This window comes from Dermochelys coriacea, chromosome 27, assembly GCF_009764565.3.
Source record: "Dermochelys coriacea isolate rDerCor1 chromosome 27, rDerCor1.pri.v4, whole genome shotgun sequence".
Classification (NCBI taxonomy): domain Eukaryota; kingdom Metazoa; phylum Chordata; order Testudines; family Dermochelyidae; genus Dermochelys; species Dermochelys coriacea.
In genome coordinates, this window is record NC_050094.1 from 3,559,941 (window position 1) to 3,578,472 (window position 18,532).

General features: G+C 54.2%; 1 protein-coding gene across 3 annotated transcripts; it reads left to right on the forward strand.

Moving 5' to 3' along the window:
• The first annotated feature begins 413 nt into the window (after positions 1 to 413).
• PRR29 (proline rich 29) lies at positions 414 to 17,209 on the forward strand. Of its 3 annotated transcripts, none has more exons than XM_043503271.1 (7): positions 414 to 1,517; positions 3,196 to 3,286; positions 6,751 to 6,866; positions 12,977 to 13,176; positions 14,629 to 14,699; positions 15,292 to 16,617; positions 16,782 to 17,209. In XM_043503271.1, the coding sequence occupies exons 1-6, from the start codon at positions 1,167 to 1,169 to the stop codon at positions 15,321 to 15,323; spliced, it is 861 nt and encodes a 286-aa protein (XP_043359206.1). In that variant the 5' UTR covers positions 414 to 1,166; the 3' UTR covers positions 15,324 to 16,617; positions 16,782 to 17,209. The 3 variants fall into 3 exon arrangements, with proteins under 3 accessions (XP_043359206.1, XP_043359205.1, XP_043359207.1); XM_043503270.1 differs by having other exon boundaries at positions 15,292 to 16,582; positions 16,696 to 17,209; XM_043503272.1 differs by having other exon boundaries at positions 15,292 to 16,582.
• The last annotated feature ends 1,323 nt before the right edge of the window (positions 17,210 to 18,532 follow it).

Here is an 18,532-nt window from a genome sequence, read left to right on the forward strand (position 1 = left end):
ACACCCGTGCACAGCTCTGGGGCGTGACTGAATCCCTAGGGTTAGGTTCCTCAGGCCAGTGCTGTGAAGCTGGAATGCATGAGTGTGCAAGGAGCTTTCACACGCTAAGTTCCTCCCACCAGGTCAGTCACAGCTCACTGATCCCTTCCACGAACGCTTTGCACCTGGAAGTGCGGCACTTGTAAGGGCTTCCATTAGCTCACTATTACCCCAGGCCTCATGAAAGCGTCTCTTTGTAAGGAGAGAACAACATCCTCAGAGCCTTTGATCCTTTGGGGGGCTCCAGTCAAGCAGGGGGCTAAGTGGGAGGAGCAGAGATGCCACGTGTTGCTCCCACTCTAAAGGGAAAGAGACAGATCCAAATATCTGCACTCCCAGGCAGCCTCATGGCTTTGCAGACACCTCTCCTTTCCTTTGTGCCTTATAGGAGCTCCCCAAGGCAAAGTGTCTTAGAATCAGAGTGACAGGATGGCCCAGTGGTTAGAGCACTAACTAGGACTTGACAGACTCTGTCTTTGCTGGTCCCTTGTAAGCCAATGACTTGTTTGAACATGACTCTGTCTTAGGTCCTTATCTGGCCCCTTTCACTACAGCAACTGACCATCCCAATCTTCAATATATTTACCCTCCCAACCCCCCTGTTAAGCAGGGCAGGGCTAGGAGCCCCCTGGGAGCAGAGAACCAGAGATGCCCGTGGTCACACGGGAAGTGTGTAGCACAGCTGGGAACTGAACCCAGGTCTCACAAGGCCTAGTGCACTAACCACTGGACCGTGCTGCCTTTCTGTCTTAGTTGCCCAGGAGCTTTGGAAAATCCCACCAAGCGCGTCTTCAGTGCCTGGTACCTTTACAAATCTGACCCTCCTTCGATACTAGGTGGTTCTGGTCCCTGGAACACAGTGGGAGCTGCGCAATTGTTCTGCTTTAGTCTTAGCTCGGCCTCTGAAATCTTTCTTTTCGGTCACTTTTTGGGTTTGCTGATACATGGCCTGGCTTTTGAGCCTTTCTCCCCAAAGTTCAGGGTGATGTCACCATTGCTGGTGCATGGCTAACCTTGCGGGCTCAGGGATGTGCACCCGGAGCCAGAATGTGAACCCCTGCCTCATGTTGGTGAGTGTTTCCTCGTATCAGGAGCACCCTCCGGCCCTAGGAGGATGATGGGGCTACATGCTTGTGCCCTTTAAGGCTGCACCCTTAACTCAGCCCCTTGAGTGTGCCTGCTTCATTTCAGTGCAGGGGTTCTTCAGAGCCAGGACCTGTGTCTCTGGGGACACAATGCACTGGGAGAGCCCTGCTGAGATGCCTTCTCGGCCTCTGGAGCGGGTTTGTTTGCACACGGCATCTATAGCAACGAGCTGTGCTGGCCAGCTACTGCTTTCCTGCTCTCTGAAGGGTTGCTCCCATCCAGCCCTCACTGGCAAGCTCCTTCCAGACGGGGGCTGCATCTTCACCATGCATTTGGGGGCAGCTGAGGCCTGGGGGGAGACTCCGCCACGGGTGCAGATCATCCAACAGCCGGTAGGTAAATCCTGGAGACCGAGCCGCAGACTAAGATCTTGCTGAATTGCTCATGCATGGCTGGCCCTGCCTGGCCCCAGGGACTGGGCAGCTATGGGGCAGCCGGGTCTTGATTTCTCAGGCTGGGCTTCCCTTTGCCACAGTGAGAGATGGTCAGGGCACTGTGTTTCTGGCTGTTCCTCCACCCTCTGCCAGGACTGCTCGGGACAGCGTCCGCCCCCCAGGAGACCTAGTGCCTTGGGCTCTCTGGGGCCAGGGCTGGGGAGGAGAATAGGGTGAGACAGGGTAATCAGGGGAGGGACTGGAATGAGGTGTGGGGGTTAGGGGGTGGGGGAGCCCAGGTCAGGAGTGGGAGGGCGCCGGAGTGAGGTGAGGGTGGGAGTAGAGTACCACCTTTGAAATGCACAAACACTGGCACCCACCCCCACAAAGCAACTCTGCAACCCCTCCCCCCCCTCCAAGCCACTTTATAGTGTCTAGGGAGAGAACATACATAGAGAAGATTGATGACATCGCAGGTCCCCTCACTCTTGTGACTCAAAGCCTCTCTCGCACACCTCGGTGCACTTGTGTGTTGGTGGGCAGACAGTGGCTGTATCTTCAGTAGTTTTGATCTGTTATTGCTTAAACTGTGGCAGTGGGAACACTGCAGCATCTCTCGCCAGCTACAGACACTTTGAACATTAGCTACCCCAGTGCGGTGTGACAATAATGCAAATCTTTAGACCCACGTGAAAAAGCCCCAGCAGATTAAATTATTTTTCTGTCAACTGCAAATCCATAAAAAACCAGCCAGGCCAGTCAAATACCAGCCAGGTGGTAACCCCAGGTAGGAATGCGGGGTTGGGGTGAGGGGCGGTTGGGATTGGGGTAAAGTGGGATGAGAGGGGTGAGGTGGGATGAAGGGGGATGGGGTGAGGTGAGGCTGGGAGTTGGGGTGAGGTGGAATGAGGGGGGTTGGGGTGAGGCGAGGCTGGGAGTTGGGGTGAGGTGGGATAAGGGGGTTGGGGTGAGGCGAGGCTGGGAGTTGGGGTGAGGTGGGATAAGGGGGTTGGGGTGAGGTGAGGCTGGGAGTTGGGTGGGATTGGGGCAAGGGAGGTTGGGTGAGGTGGGATGAGGGGGGATGGGGTGAGGTGAGGCTGGGAGTTGGGTGGGACTGGGGTGGGATGAGGGGGGATGGGGTGAGGTGAGGCTGGGAGTTGGGTGGGATGAGGGGGGGTTGGGGTGAGGTGAGGCTGGGAGTTGGGTGGGATTGGGGTGAGGGAGGTTGGGGTGAGGTGGGATGAGGAGAGTTGGGGTGGCGGTTTGGGCTGGGACTAGGCCTCCTTGTGAGATTCCGCCCCGATTGCTCCGCTCCTGGCTTTGAAGGGTGCGAGGCCCTGTCCAGAGCCCTCACCCATGATGGCAGAGGGTCATTGAGGGCTGCCCCATGCTGAGACTTCCCAGACATGCCTGTGCTGGCGGGCTGCTGCAGGCCGGCTCTGCACCCCAAGTGTGGCTCACCCTCCAGAGGGGTGGGATGTGGCCCCCTCATCCCCACAGCTGCCTCCCCCCAATTCCCCCCCCCGCTCCCAGTCCTTTCTCCCCCCTATCGCCCCCCCAATCCCAGCCCTTCCTCCCCAATCGCCCCCCACCCCACAGCCCTCTCAGATTAATTGCTCTCTGCATTGTTTTCTAGATTCCCCAACAGGCGATGACAGTATTTCAACAGATCCCTGGGATCCTGTCTCCTTTCACTCAGCCCATAAGGCCAGGACACATCCGAGAAGGTAGGAGACTGTAAAACACAAAACCTTCCCTGCAAGTTCAGCAACGCTAACAAATACTCAGGCTGAAATTCTCATGCTAAAAACCAACCAGAACAATGGTTTAAATGGATATCTTTATCAATTCGAAAGAAACCAAACAGGGCACATCATCCCTTTTAAAGCAGGTACTCGTGACCCAGAGCCCATTTGGTGCCAACTTATAACAGGCATAGAAGGTACCTAGAGGTTTACAGGGATCCCTTGGGTCTAATGCCTATACAACAATGCGGCGAAGCATGGCACGGAAGTCTCTACCAACAGCCAGTAAAGCACTGGTCATCCTAGTCACTGGGAGATGTAGCTATGGGTGATATTTAAGGAGTTATGTAGCCATACTGAAAACTATGCTCTGAAGATGTGTAAGTTCAGACAGGTCACTTGAAGGTGACAAACAGATTCGGTTCAGGCAGGGGGTAGAAGAGGCTTCTTTCTCCCTGGCTGATCATTGGGTGTCTTACAATGTAAGTCGATCTGCATACGGCGCCACGAGCTAATCAAGATTGTCTAGTCAAGGAGAGATCTGCAAAAAGGAACACACAGCAGGGGGTTGTCCTGTTTATGACTAAGATCAAAGAATTCGGCCTGGTCTACGCTAGACAATTAAGTCGTCTTAACTCTGTCAGTCAGGGGTGTGAAAACTCCACACCAATCTAAGCCAATCTAACCCCCCAGTGTAGGCAGTTCTAGGTTGATGGAAGAATTCTTCTCTTGACCTAGGCCTTGTCTATACGACACAGTTTTGTCGACAAAAGTCAGGTTTCATCGGCAAAACAGTGGAGGTCCTTCTGACAAAACTCTCCTGCTTTGCCAACAAAATAAAACCACCTTGACGAGAATCGTAGAGCTTTTTGCAGCACAGCGTGTTAGTGTGTAGACACCGCGCTTGGCTATGTCACTGTACATGGCCTCCAGGAGGTGTCCCACAATGCCCATCCTGACCACTCTGGTCAGCAGTTCAAACTCCACTGCCCTGCACCCAGGTAGCAGGCATTCACCCCTCCCCCTTTAAAGGCCAGTGAATTCTGGAAATTCCACTTCCTGTTTGCTCGGCGTGGACAGCTCACCTCGCGTCTTCCCAGCGAGTAGGTGGCGCGTAGCACAGTGGGATAGCTACCCACAGTGTATTGCTCTCTCTGTCGATGCTAGAGCATCAACTGTGGACAAGCTCCGCCGACAGAAGAAGCGTCGTGCGAACATGCACAAGCGATGTCATTACACTGTTTTTTGATTGTCGGCGTAACTTGCATCGATGAAACTGTGTAATGTAGACAAGGCCCTAGTGGCCATCTCTTGGGGTGGTGGCTCCCCGATGCCAACAGGAGAACTCCTCCCATCGCTGCAGGTAGTGTCTACACCAGACCACTAGAGGCGGAGCTGTGCCACTGTAGCATTTCAAGTGTAGACAAGCCCTTAGTCTGGTATCTCTGGAGAATGAAGAGAGATACCCGGTACCTACCTAGTGGACAAGCAGCCCGCATGCTTGTCTTCAGAGTGGAGGACCAGGGCCAGCCTGTCTGTTAAACTCTGGGAGGAAGATTCTGGTTGAGCTAATCTGTATGAGACAGGGGAATGGCTTGCTAGGTAAGTCTAAGCTCTAGAAGGCATAGTATGACTTTTTTTAAAAGTTGGAACCAGTTGTTTCCAAAACTTCTACCCAGGGGTAAGCTGGAGCCAGTTCGCACCGGTTCACTGGAACTGGTTGTTAAATTTAGAAGCCCTTTTAGAACCGGTTGTCCTGCGAGGGACAACTGGTTCTAAAAAGGCTTCTAAATTTAACAACCGGCCAAAAGTGGTGCCTTAGGTACCAACTCCATGGGTGCTCCGGGGCTGGAGCACCCACAGGGAAAATTTGGTGGGCGCAAAGCACCCACTGGCAGCTCCCCTCCCCGTCCCTGTCCTTGTCCCCATCCCCAGCTTGCCTCCGCCCCTGAGTTACGCTCTGCACTGCTCTGCTTCTCCGTCCTCTCGCGGCTTCCCGCAAATCAGCTGTTTGCACTGGAAGCCTGGGAGGGCTGAGAATCAAGCAGCGGCTTCGCACTCAGGCCCAGGGAGGTGAGCTGGGGCGAAGGGGCACGAGCAGGGCCACCAGCGCCGCAGCAGGTAACCTGGGGGGGGGGGCGCGCAGGGGAACCACTCCCCGGCCCAGCTCACCTCCGCCTCCCTGGGCCTGAGCGCGAAGCCACCGCCTGCTTCTCAGCCCTCTCAGGCTTCCCGCGTGAACAGCTGATTTGCAGGAAGCCGGGGGGGGGGGGGGTTCAGGGGAGGAGGCGGAGTGGAGGTGAGCTGGGGCTGGGCGCGGGGCAGGGAGCTGCCGGTGGGTGCTCTGCACCCACAAAATTTTCCCCTTGAGTGCTCCAGCCCCAGAGCAACCATGGAGTCGGCTCCTAAGGCGCCACTTTTGATGCGATCAGTGGGGGGAACGGCTGCTCCCCCTGCTCCCCCCTAGCTTCGCAACCCCACCCCTAGGAGCCAGAGGGACCTGCCAGATGCTTCCCAGGAGCCGCCCCAGGTAAGCACCGCTGGGACTTCCCACCTTGCCTCCCGGCAGGTCCCTCTGGCTCTTAGGGGCAGAGCAGGGTGGGCACCCACTACAGTGGCCCACGAGACCCTCATGCCCGTTTCTGGGGGCAGTCAGGAGACAGGGGAGGGGGTGGATGGGGCAGGGGTTCTGGGGGGGGCATGACCCCCTAGTGGGGTGAGGAGGGAACTGGTTGTTAAGATTTTGGCAGCTCATCACTGCTTCTACCCACTTGCTATTACTTGAATCTCTGTTCAGTAAGCTTACACTTGGTTTCACCATGAATCAGTGCTGCGAACTGAGCGGAGTGGTGGTCCCGTGGTGTCTCTGGTAATCTGGGGTGCTGGTCCTTTGGGAACAGCGGATCTGGGAATTATGCAAGTGGCCAGTGAAACGGGGGTTGGACACTCCAGAGGGATGCTCACGGCTGGGCATGTGCCGGTTGCTAACCAACAGAGTGGGCAGGCTGAGAGAAAAGGGCTTGTGTTGCCCATTGCCGGTGGAGGTGGGGAACTGACCCCTGGGAGGCACAGACAAGCCTCATGCTGGGAGCAGGTGGTAGCGAGGTGCCTCCCAACCCTGGTCATCCCCAAGAAGCATCACACAGCCGGGTTAACTGTTTCCAAGCATCTTGCTTCATGCTCTTATGAGATCACAGCTGACATCAGCTCAGACTGCTCCAATTCTTGAAACCAGTGACAGGAATTCCTGACACAGCAAAGCAATGGCCGTGTCCCCTAAGATACGATTAACAGCCTCTTATCGATCTTCTCGGAGCTCCATGCACAACAGCCAGCAAATAGCTTGGCATTAGTCAGTCGAACTGACTGTTACTCTGAGCTGAATGGCTTTGTTCGCTCGTTCTCACCCAGCTCTATAGTGAGGGGTTGCTCTTTCCCCCTGGCAGATCTGATAGAGTTCATGATGATACAAAATGCCCAGATGCATCAGGTGATCATGAACAACATAACGATGGCCGCACTGACATCCTTTGGATTCAGCCCAGCTCCCGCTGCTGCCCAGGTATGTATGTCTGGGGATGAGATTGTCACGCTGTCTGGAGTAGCCCACCCCGTGAGTGCCTGCCTCAGGGCACATTGTCAAAAACCAGTGCAGATGCTCCCAGCTGGTGGTGTGGTTTCTAATTAGATTTCACCAAGCCAGTAACAAATGTGAACTCCTGGATCACTATCCCAGTGTGACCATGGAGTCACAGATAGTCCCCTTGGATTCTCCAGTCTAACTTGCCACCCCGACAAACTGGACTTTGGGATAAATGGTCACTTACACCAAAAATCACACCACGTTCAGGTTGCTTCCAGTCCTGAGAGCCCAGTCACTTACCCCAGATCAATTGGTACCCTAGATCTTACACCAAAGACAATGCCTGTAGCTAATTCTATAGTAAAGTAACTAAAGGTTTATTAGCTAAGAAAAAGGAATGAGAGTTATTGAGAGGTTAAAGCAGGTATAATATATGTACAGGTGAGTCACAGTCTGTAATTCCAAATGATAGCAGAGATGTAGTAGTCTGCTAGTTTCCCAAAAGTCTCTCCGGGCTACACAGAATAACTCTGGGGATTTCCGTCTTCTCGTTCAGTTATTCTGCCCTGCTAGGATCCAAACAGTCCAGAGATGAAGGATTCCCTGTGAATCCACACTTATAGCTTCTTCTCACAGAAAGCAGGCTGCCAGGGTCACTACCCATGTGGTCTTTTCCTTTGAGGATGGAGAGTGAGGAATGCATTTAGAGTCTTTGACCTCCAATCATCACACATGCAGTAACCACTTGATTTGAAATTAGCACTTTCCTGTTAAAGTTTGTCATTTGCATGCCACAAGGCTTCTTTCTTGTTTGGTGGGTTATTTAGTTACGGGGTAACACAATGTGAATGTTTGCTACATTATAACAGGCTAAAGAGTAAAAACCATGCATGTAACATCCCATTCGTTTTCGTGAAGTTTAAACACTCTTCTACATTTAACAACCACTTTGATCTATACTAATATACAAGGGAATTGGCATGGCTTCCAGCTATGCATTTGTAAGCATTCAGTGAGGCCTGGGGCTTTGGCAAGAGGTGGCCCTAGTCTGTCAGCATCTCAGAAATATTGACTAGAACTTGACCTGAGTTCTCTGCCTGAGCCACTGACCTAGGTGCAGAAGGTGAGTAAGCCCCTGTCCTAGCAGCGGAACGTAAATAAGATTTTAAAATTCTTTCCCTGGAATAATCTAAGGGCATGGCTACACTTGGGAGTCAGAGCACATTAAAGCAGCCCCGGGCACCCTAACTCATGATGAAAAGGAGTACTTGTGGCACCTTAGAGACTAACAAATTTATTTGAGCATAAGCTTTCGTGAGCTACAGCTCACTTCATCGGATGCATTTGGTGGAAAAGAAGTGAGCTGTAGCTCACGAAAGCTTATGCTCAAATAAATTTGTTAGTCTCTAAGGTGCCACAAGTACTCCTTTTCTTTTTGCGAATACAGACTAACATGGCTGCTACTCTGAAACCTAACTCATGATGTGTGCACACTGGCAAGGCACGTAGAGCACCTGGACACTGCGTCTGGAGCGCTCCTGGTAATAATCCACCTCAACGAGAAGCATAATGCTTGATGCTCCCTGGCTGGAGTGCCATGATGCCAGTGTGGACACCCTGGTCTGTTAGTGCGCTCTGATTGGCCTCCAGAAGTGTCCCACAATGCCTGTTCTGGCCACTCTGGTCATCACTTTGAACTCTACTGTCCTGCCCTCAGGTGACCAACCGTCAGACCCGCCTTTTAAATTCTCTGGGAATTTTGAAAATCCCCTTCCTGTTTGCTCAGCCAGGCGTGGAGTGCTCTCAGTGAATCTTTCCAGGTGACCATGCCTCCACACGCCAGGCGAGCCTCAGCATGGAGCAACGGCAAGGTGCTGGACCTCATCAGTGTTTGTAGGGAGAAAGCTGTCCAGTCCCAGCTGCGCTCCAGCCGTAGGAATTATGATACCTTTGGGCAGATATCAAGGGACATGATGGAAAGGGGCCATGACCAGGATGCACTGCAGTGCAGGGTTAAAGTGAAGGAGCTGCGGGATGCCTACCACAAAGCCTGCGAGGCAAACAGCTGCTCTGGTGCTGCCCCCGTGACCTGCCGTTTCTACAAAGAGCTGGATGCAATACTTGGGGGCCACCCCACCTCCACTCTGAGTACCACCATGGACACTTCAGAGCCCAGTTCAACAAGGCAGGCAGGAGGAGGAGGAAAGCGGGAGCAAGGGTGCTGAGGAGGAGGGGGACAGCCCAGCATCCCTAGATGCATGCAGTCAGGAGCTGTTCTCAAGCCAGGAGGAAGGTAGCCAGTCGCAACGATCAGTGCTTGGGGAAGGACAAACACCAGGGGACGTGCCCGGTAAGTGGCTTTTATTTTGGGAAGGAAGTTGTTCAGTGCAGGCTCTTGGGGCAAGGACGGTTAGGGCTGCATGCATGCCTAGATGCAGAATAGGGCTTTGATGTGCTCAGTAATCGGCCTCAGTGATCTCTTCAAAGGTCTCATGCAGAAGATGGGCAATCCACTTGCGCAGGTTCCTTGGAGCGCTACTGTGGTCCTTGTCCCAGTCAGGCTAACATGTCCATGCCACTGTGCCGTGAGGGGTGGGGGGACCATTGCTGCACATAGGCAAGCTGCATATGGACCAGGGCAGAAGCCGCATTGCTGTAGAAGACCCTCCCTTGCTTTCCAGGTCACCCTCAGCAGTGAGATCTCTTCCAGGATGAACTCCTGTGGAAAATGTGTGGACAGTGTTCAGTATAGGGGCCCCCTGCAGCTGTTGGCTCTCCCCAAGGCACAGAATCCCAGAGGACAGTATGGCTGTGGAACAATCAGTCCCCCTTGCCCCTGTGCTTACTCACCATTTTGGGGCTCCTGTGGGTTATGTGCGCTCGCTTTGGGATGGGCAATTTCTGCTATTGTGTAGACTGTGCTTGTCTAGTTTAAGTATGGCTGAATCATTGCTCTGTCTGGTGTGAACAATGCTGCCTCTGTTAAGTGTTGCATTTTGGCTTTACAGATGCAACCTTGAGATCTCAACCGTCCTGGATATCAACAGCCGGAAGACTCCAAAGAATTAGGAAGCGGCCATGTAGAAGCAAAGAGGACCTGCGGCATGAAGTAATGCAGCAGTCCCTTAATGACAATCAAGAAGCGCAGGAGTGGTGGGAGAGTGAAAGGAGGCTCTGCCGGCAGAATGTGGATCGCCGGCACCAAAGTGCGGAGCAGCTGCTAAGCATCATGGAGCGCCAAGCGGACTCAATCCAGGCGCTCGTAGCAATGGCAGAGCATTACTGTGCCCCCCCCGGCAGCCCTTGTTCCAAAACTCTTTCCTTGTGCCCCCATGTCACCGCCAACCCACTTTCCCCAACATCTGGGTTCTTATCGCCACCCGCTGCCTCCAACACCTGTAGCTTCACCACCCAGCCCTGAAAACTACGATCCTTACCCTCTGCACTCAACCCCCATCACCTTGCAGTAGTGCCGTCCTGAACTGCAGCACTCATTGCACAGCGCTCCAGACAGGAAGGCTGAGTATGAGAACAGGACATACGCAAATCTGTGATTGAACCATTCCCCTCCCCACCCCCTTGCCCTTTCTGTTTCCCAAGCAGTTGTGTTTCTTTTCAATAAATGATTTTTTTCTTTTCAATAAATGGATATTTTAGCTTTGAAAACATTCCTTATAATTGCATTAAATAAAAGATACCTTAGCCCAGGAAAGCAACAGGCACTGCAAGTCAGTGTAGCAAACACAGATTCCTACTAACATTGGAACCACTGCACTTCATGCCCATGCAGGGCACCAGACATTACTGGTGGCTTTCAGCCTCAAATTGCTCCCTCAAGGCATCCCTAATCCTTGCAGCCCTGCGCTGAGCCCTGCTAATAATCCTGCTCTCTGGCTGCTCAAATTCAGCCTCCAGGTGTTAAAACTCCAAGGTCCATGCCTGAATCTTTTACCCTTCCCTTAACAAGCACGCGGATATAACTGTGGGAATGTTGTCATCGGCCAGGTCTAGCTTCCCATACAGACAGCACCAGCAGCCCTTTAAACGGCCAAAAGCACACTCCACAGTCATTCTGCACCCAATTCTGCAGACTCAGCCTGTTGTTGAACCGCTCCTTGCTGCTGTCAAGGCTCCCTGTATAGGGTTTCATAAGCCACAGCATTAAAGGGTAAGTGGGGTCTCCAGGGATCACAATGGGCATTTCGACTTCCCCCATGGTGATCTTCTGGTCTGGGAAGAACAGGCCAGTGTTCCAAAAGATGCGTGTGTCATGCACCTTTCCAGGTCAGCCTGCGTTAATGTCAATGAAACGCCCACGGTCCACAAGCACCTGGAGAACCATAGAGAAATACCCCTTCCAATTAATGTACTCGGAGGCTAGGTGGGTTGGTGCCAGAATTGGAATATGCGTCCCATCTATCACCCCTCTGCAGTTAGGGAAACCCATTTGTGCAAAGCCAGCCACAATGTCATGCACGTTACATAGAGTCACGGTTCTTCTGAGCAGGATGTGATTAATGGCCCTGCAAACTTGCATCAACATGATTCCAGCAGTCAACTTTCACACTCTGAACTGGTTAGCGACCCATTGGTAGCTGTCTGGAGTTGCCAACTTCCAGATTGCAATAGCCGCCCGCTTCTCCACCAGTAGGGCAGCTCTCAATCTCGTGTCCTTGTGCCACAGGGTCATCACAAAGTCCCATGAAAGTGACTTTTCTCATCCGAAAGTTCTGCAGCCGCTCCTCGTCATCCCAGACTTGCATGATGATGTGATCCCACCACTCAGTGCTTGTTTCCCGAGCCCAAAAGCACGTTCCACTGCTGTGAGCATGTCCGTGAATGCCACAAGAAAACTTGTGTCATATGTGTTATGCAAGTCGACATCATCATCGGACTCCTCACTGTCAGTTTGTAGCTTAAGGAGTAACTCGACTGCCAGATGTGATGTGCTAGCGACACCCGTCAGCATACTCCTCAGCCCTTTGGGCTCCATTCCTGCAGACCGAAAGGAAAGACAGCACGCGTGGTACAAAAAACATTCAAAGATGGTACCAAATGTGGATGGAAGCACAGGGTTTGCTGGGATGCGAAGTGATGCATCATGGGGTGTTGGGACAGGACCCAGAATGCTCCACACTCCCTGCCCCCTTCCCACAAGCCACAGCACCAGAATGGGAAGAGGTGCTCTGTGGGATAGCTGCCCACAATGCACCACTCCCAATGCCGCTGCAAATGCCGCAAATGTGGCCATGCCAGTGCGCTTGTTCCTGTCAGTGTGAACACATGGCAGCACTTTCCGAGGGCTGGTTTAACTCACAGAACTCTACATCTGCAAGTGTAGCCATGCCCATAGTCTTCAGAAGAGAAGAGTGAGGGGGGATTTGATAGTAGCCTTCAACTACCTGAATCATAGAATATCAGGGTTGGAAGGGACTTCAGGAGGTCATCTAGTCCAACCCCCTACTCAAAGCAGGACCAATTCCCAATTTTTGCCCCATCCCTAAATGGCCCCCTCAAGGATTGAACTCACAATCCTAGGTTTAGCAGGCCAGTGCTCAAACCACTGAGCTAGAGGGTTCCAGAGAGGATGGAGCTCGGCTGTTCTCAGTGGTGGCAGATGACAGAGCAAGGAGTAATGGTCTCAAGTTGTGGTGGGGGAGGTCTAGGTTGGATATTAGGAAACACTATTTCACTAGGAGGGTGGTGAAACACTGTAATGGGTTACCTAGGGAGGTGGTGGAATCTCCATCCTTAGAGGTTTTAAGGCCAGCTTGACAAAGCCCTGGCTGGGATGATTTAGTTGGGGTTGGTCCTGCTTTGAGCAGTGGGTTGGACCTGATGACCTCCTGAGGTCTCTTCCAACCCTAATCTTCTATGATCCTATGATCAGGGTCACCAGCTGTAAGCTGTAAGAGTGGCTGGCAAGCTCAGCTGTGAGCTGCAGAGCCTGTGAGCGTGGGGGCGTCTTGCTGGGCTTAGGAATCAATTCTCTAAACACAGTTACAGAGGGTCAGGTAAAGTTCCAGGGGTAGCGGTCATGGCCAAGGGCAAGGAGACAACCCACGGTGCCTTTTATTCCTTCCCTGCAGGTGAACCTGGTCCCTCTGCACACTGAAGATGAAGAAGCAGATCTGGTATTTCACCACCACTATGCACCATACCCCAGCGCCACTCCCAGCCCCCCATGGCAGCCCCTGGCACAGCCTCCAGCATGGGCACAGGAGCCCCCTAGCATACGCCATGTCGGCCTGGACCCACACCCAGCCCCAGCAGGCAGGACTTGGGAGGAGTGAGTAATGAGAATGCATCGTCACTGGGGAGCCAGCCCCAGGAGGCATAGGGCGCTGGATGCTGAGCGCTGGGGAGGTGGGCCCAGGCCAGCAGAGGGAGGAGATGCTGGTGCATGGGCAGAGGAGGGGGGTGATGGGTTTATCAAACAAGCAGGGAAGGTGGGAAACGCCCTGGTCCCAGCCGCATCAGAGTGGGAGATGGGGGGAGCCAGCTGCGGGGAATCCAAAAATTCCAGTAAATTCTCCCATTTAACTAACGAAATCCCCTCCGACCGGGTTAGAATCCCATGGACCACACTCACCAGCTCTTCCACCTCCTTCCACTCAGACCCCAGGCCAGTCCCTTCCTTGGAGGCAGGGAGGGGTGCAGGTGGGGGACAGGACTGGGGTGAGGGGGCCATTCCAAGGTACATAATAAAATCTCAGCCTGGGCACTAGCAGGGGTCCTGTCTGGAGAGAGGGGTGCTTGAGGCCTCCCGCACATTGTGGAAGATGTAGCCCGGCCTATAGAAGGGAATGGGGGCATGTAGAAACCGAACTGCAGCTCCCATGAGGCACTGCAGCGGGACAGACAAAGAGAAATGTTTGGTTTGGGGACATTCAGTTTTTTTACAAAAACGTGAAGTTTCCCGGGGAGCGCCATGAACACAGTCATTGGGACAGAAACGCAATTTTCAGTCTTCCTGTTTACATGAGCAGTTTTCACCCAACCCTTGCCACCAGTGGTGACGAAGAGCAGCCAGGGAACCCGGACAGTGGGACCTGGGGCCTCAGGGGGCAGCTAATTTTATAAGATGTAATTAACCAGACCTGCACCTTCGACATTCATGTCCTTGTGGCTAGGCACTGGGCTAGGACTCAGGAGATCCAGGTTCAATCCCTGGCCCTGACACAGACTCCCTGGGTAACGCTGGGGTAGTCACTTCATCTCTGTGCCTCGGTTCCCCAGCTGTAACGTAGGGATGGAACGTTCCCCTCTCCTGCCCGTCCCCTTCTCTGTTCACACTGGGAGCTCTTTGGGGCGGGGAGTGGCTCTCACTCTGTGTGTGTGCATGTGTGTGTGTGTATGTGCGTGCAGCACTTGGCACAACAGTGTCTGTTTGTGTGTGTGTGCAGGCGCACAGCTCCGGGCACAACGGGGCTCCTTTAGCTGGGCCCCTGGGTGCTACTGCACTAACTAGCACCCTGGGTGACAGGTGAAGCATCAATGGGAGATGGGCTATGCTGTGGGTGGCTGGAGAGATTTAGGAGTGGGTGGGAGTGCCAGACAGGGCCTTCCTACTGTGTGAGCCCGAGGGTCTTCTCTGCCTGGGCTCTCTGGCTCCAGGACTCCCGAACTGTTCCCTCCACTAGCCCCTGCAGGCCGCGGTGGTTTGGCTTGTTTCGGGGGATGGGGAGCTCCCTCCTGCCCCTTTTGCTGCTGACTCCCTGCCCTCGCTTTGTTTCCACAGCAAAGTGGTCCCTCCACCCCCGCCACCCAGCGCCACGGGGACGGTGGGAGCCGACGTCCCACCGGCCACTGGTAAGGACGCCCTTACCCGCCCAAGCCTGCCCTTGGCACAGCTCCTGCCTGCAGAGGTGGCCATCTTTCCCCTCCAGCTGCAGACAAACCCCTTCCCCTTACGACTCCCCCCGGCCTGACGGGGATTGTGAGGGGCCTAGCTCATCTCCCCCTTCAGCCTCAGCAGCACTGTCACTGACACCACCCCGGCTGCTAGCACAGGCCTTAACCCTCCCAGGTCCCGTGCCGTTGGGCCAGCCCATGTACACAGTGCTCGCCTTCCCCTGTTGAAGTGCCAAGCCCCGGGTCAGGGATCCGAAAAGCAACAGCCCCAAGGCCCAGGAGCGGGGTCGGTAAATGCAGATTAGCTCCAGCCTGCAGCACAACCCTGTAGGGCAGGAGCCTTCCTGCTGTTGTCCCTGCCGCCTCCCCTTGGGTTCTACTCCCACGGCCCACATGACCAGGCCGAATCCCTCCCAGCCCTCGCTGGGTGGCTCCGGGCCCGGCGTTGGGGTCCCTCTGGCCTTGCATCCCTCTGACATCCGGGAGGGCAGGGCAGGGCCACGGGCCGCCCCCTCGCTGCACTGTCACCATCTCCCCTTTCTCTCTGCAGAGTATTACGACTACACCCAGGGCAAGCTGTGAGCCTGGCTCTGTGCCTCCTGGAAGCTCTCCTCTTCGCCTGCACCCTTGTCCCTGCCTGGCTCCAGGGATCCCTGCTGCAGCAGGTGTGCCCCCAGCCCAGCGAAGCTGGTGCATTGGGCCCTGGCCGACCACTCTGTCCTTTGTCCCCCCTCATTACCTGGACTAGCTCTGGCAGCGACGGGCTGCCATCTGATGTGTCCTCTCCCTTCTGCTGCTGCCATGGAAGGGACCTCGAGGTTCCCAGGGAAGTGGACAGTCCTGGTGTCCCGGGCCTGGGTCTCCCAGGATGGGCAGGGCTGGTGCCTGGTTGTCAGCTATGTCTTGGCCACCTTGGCCTGCACCATCCTTATGTGACAGCCATGCTCTTGGCCCACACACCGGGGATTGAACTGGCGCCCTCCCAAGCTAGCTGTGAGTGCCTGGAGTTGGGAGACGTGACAGCTGTGGATAGGGCTGAGGGGGAGCTGACATACGCTCACCAGTGGGTTACACACGCACCACTGGTATCTCCAGGGTATGAGGGAATGAGCCAGCTGCTGGGCCTCTGGATCGCATTGAGATGAGCAGGAAGGCACAGGGCAGCGTCTGGCCAGCAGAGGGGCAGGTGTCACGAACTCACAGGACTCGTGCTCTCTCCCGGCTCTGTACGGTCCCTGGGAGGAACCCCGCTTGATGTGACAGCCATTCTCGGGGGTCCACTCTCTCTCGGGGGTCAAGCCATAGGTCCCTCCGCCTCCTGGAACCTACCTCTCTGAGCCTTAGCACGCCTGTCTCTGCCATGGGCTCCCCAGGGGGTCCACTCACTCTGGACCCTTGGGTCCTCCACGCCCAGAGGGAATAATGCCACCCTGTTCTCTAGACCGGAGCGACTCTCAGCCAGCGTTAAACAGGAGGGTTTATTGAGTGTCTGAACACAGCACAGGAAACTCTCAGGGCCTCAGGCCTGGCCTCCCTCAGCACAGGACATCTAGGTTTCTGCAGCTCCAGATGGGCTCTGCTTGCTCTCCCTTCCCAGCCCAAAGACCTCCTGCTTCCAGCTGGGCATCTGATATCACTGTCCCGCAAGTCCAGCCTCTGTCCTTTGTTTTCTGTCCTAGGTAAACAAGCCTCCCTGGGCCTCCTCTCCTCTCATCCATCCTTTGTTTCCCCTCTGGCTGGAACCGGCTGGTCAGGTCACCAGGGTCCTCTCTTCACAGCCCATTGTCCTCCCACTGGCCAGAACTGGCTGTGACTCCTGAGCTGGGCCTCCCAGTCACCAGGTCACCAGTTGCTGGGATACCCATTCTCCAGGCCAGTCACCAGTCGCTGGGGTACCCATTCTCCAGACCGGTCACCAGTTGCTGGTGTACCCATTCTCCAGGCCGGTCACCAGGTCACCAGTTGCTGGGGTACCCATTCTCCAGGCCGGTCACCAGGTCACCAGTTGTTGGGGTACCCATTCTCCAGGCCGGTCACCAGGTCACCAGTCGCTGGGGTATCCATTCTCCAGGCTGTTCGCTGGCCCTCTGTAACAACAAACTCCCTCTCCCACCACCTTGTTAAACCAGTAACACTCAGGGAAACTGAGTCCCATGCCCTCTATATGCAAACCATTGAACTCAACAAGAAACCCCCCTGCTTCATCACAGCAGGCTGTGACCCAGAGTGAGCAGAAGGAGACAGGAGAGAGAGGGCAGGGTGGAGGCTGCGGCTGGCCGAGCCCAGCAGAGCGATGGCCAGGAGGAGCAGCGCTTGGGGGCTGGGGCAGAACAGGAGGCAGAGCAGCCCAGTGAGGATCACAGAATATCAGGGTTGGACGGGAGCTCAGGAGGTTCTAGTCCAACCCCCTGCTCAAAGCAAGACCAATCCCCAACTAAATCATCCCAGCCAGGGCTTTGTCAAGCCTGACCTTAAAAACCTCAAAGGAAGGAGGTTCCACCACCTCCCTAGGTAACGCATTCCAGTGTTTCACCACCTTCCTAGTGAACAAGTTTTTCCTAATATCCAACCTAAACCTCCCCCACTGCAACTTGAAACCATTACTCCTCGTTCTGTCATCTGCTACCACTGAGAACAGTCTAGATCCATCCTCTTTGGAACCCCCTTTCAGGTAGTTGAAAGTAGCTATCAAATCCCCCCTCATTCTTCTCTTCCGCAGACTAAGCAATCCCAGTTCCCTCAGCCTCTCCTCATAAGTCATGTGTTCCAGTCCCCTAATCATTTTTATTGCCCTCCGCTGGACGTTTTCCAATTTTTCCACATCCTTCTTGTAGTGTGGGGCCCAAAACTGGACACAGTACTCTAGATGAGGCCTCACCAATGTCGAATAGAGGGGAACGATCACATCCCTCGATCTGCTGGCAATGCCCCTACTTATACAGCCCCAAATGCCATTAGCCTTTTTGGCAACAAGGGCACACTGTTGACTCATATCTAGCTTCTCGTCCACTGTAACCCCTAGGTCCTTTTCTGCAGAACTGCTGCCGAGTCATTTGGTCCCTAGTCTGTAGTGGTGCATGGGATTCTTCTGTCCTAAGTGCAGGACTCTGCACTTGTCCTTGTTGAACCTCATCAGATTTCTTTTGGCCCAATCCTCTAATTTGTCTAGGGGGCCCTCTGTATCCTATCCCTACCCTCCAAAGTATCTACCTCTCCTCCCAGTTTAGTGTCATCTGCAAACTTGCTGAGGGTGCAATCCATGCCATCCTCCAGATCATTAATGAAGATATTGAACAAAACTGGCCGCAGGACCGACCCTTAGGGCACTCTGCTTGATACTGCCAACTAGACATGGAGCCATTGATCACTACCCGTTGAGCCTGACAATCTAGCCAGCTTTCTATCCACCTTATAGGCCATTCATCCAGCCCATACTTCTTTAACTTGCTGGCAGACCGTATCAAAAGCTTTGCTAAAGTCAAGGAATAACACGTCCACTGCTTTCCCCTCATCCACTGAGCCAGTTGTCTCATCATAGAAGGCAATTAGGTTAGTCATGCATGACTTGCCCTTGGTGAATCCACGCTGACTGTTCCTGATCACTTTCCTCTCCTCTAAGTGCTTCAGAATTGATTCCTTGAGGACCTGCTCCATGATTTTTCCAGGGACTGAGGTGAGGTTGACTGGCCTGTAGTTCCCAGGATCCTCCTTCTTCACTTTTTTAAAGCTGGGCACTACATTAGCCTTTTTCCAGTCGTCTGGGACCTCCCACGATCGCCATGAGGATGGGG

Coding starts and splice junctions, on each gene's coding strand:
- PRR29 (XM_043503271.1), top strand. CDS start 1,167: ATGCTTGTGCCCTTTAAGGCTGCACCCTTAACTCAGCCCCTTGAGTGT. Junction 1,518..3,195: donor TGCAGATCATCCAACAGCCG/GTAGGTAAATCC, acceptor ATTGTTTTCTAG/ATTCCCCAACAGGCGATGAC. Junction 3,287..6,750: donor GCCAGGACACATCCGAGAAG/GTAGGAGACTGT, acceptor TCCCCCTGGCAG/ATCTGATAGAGTTCATGATG.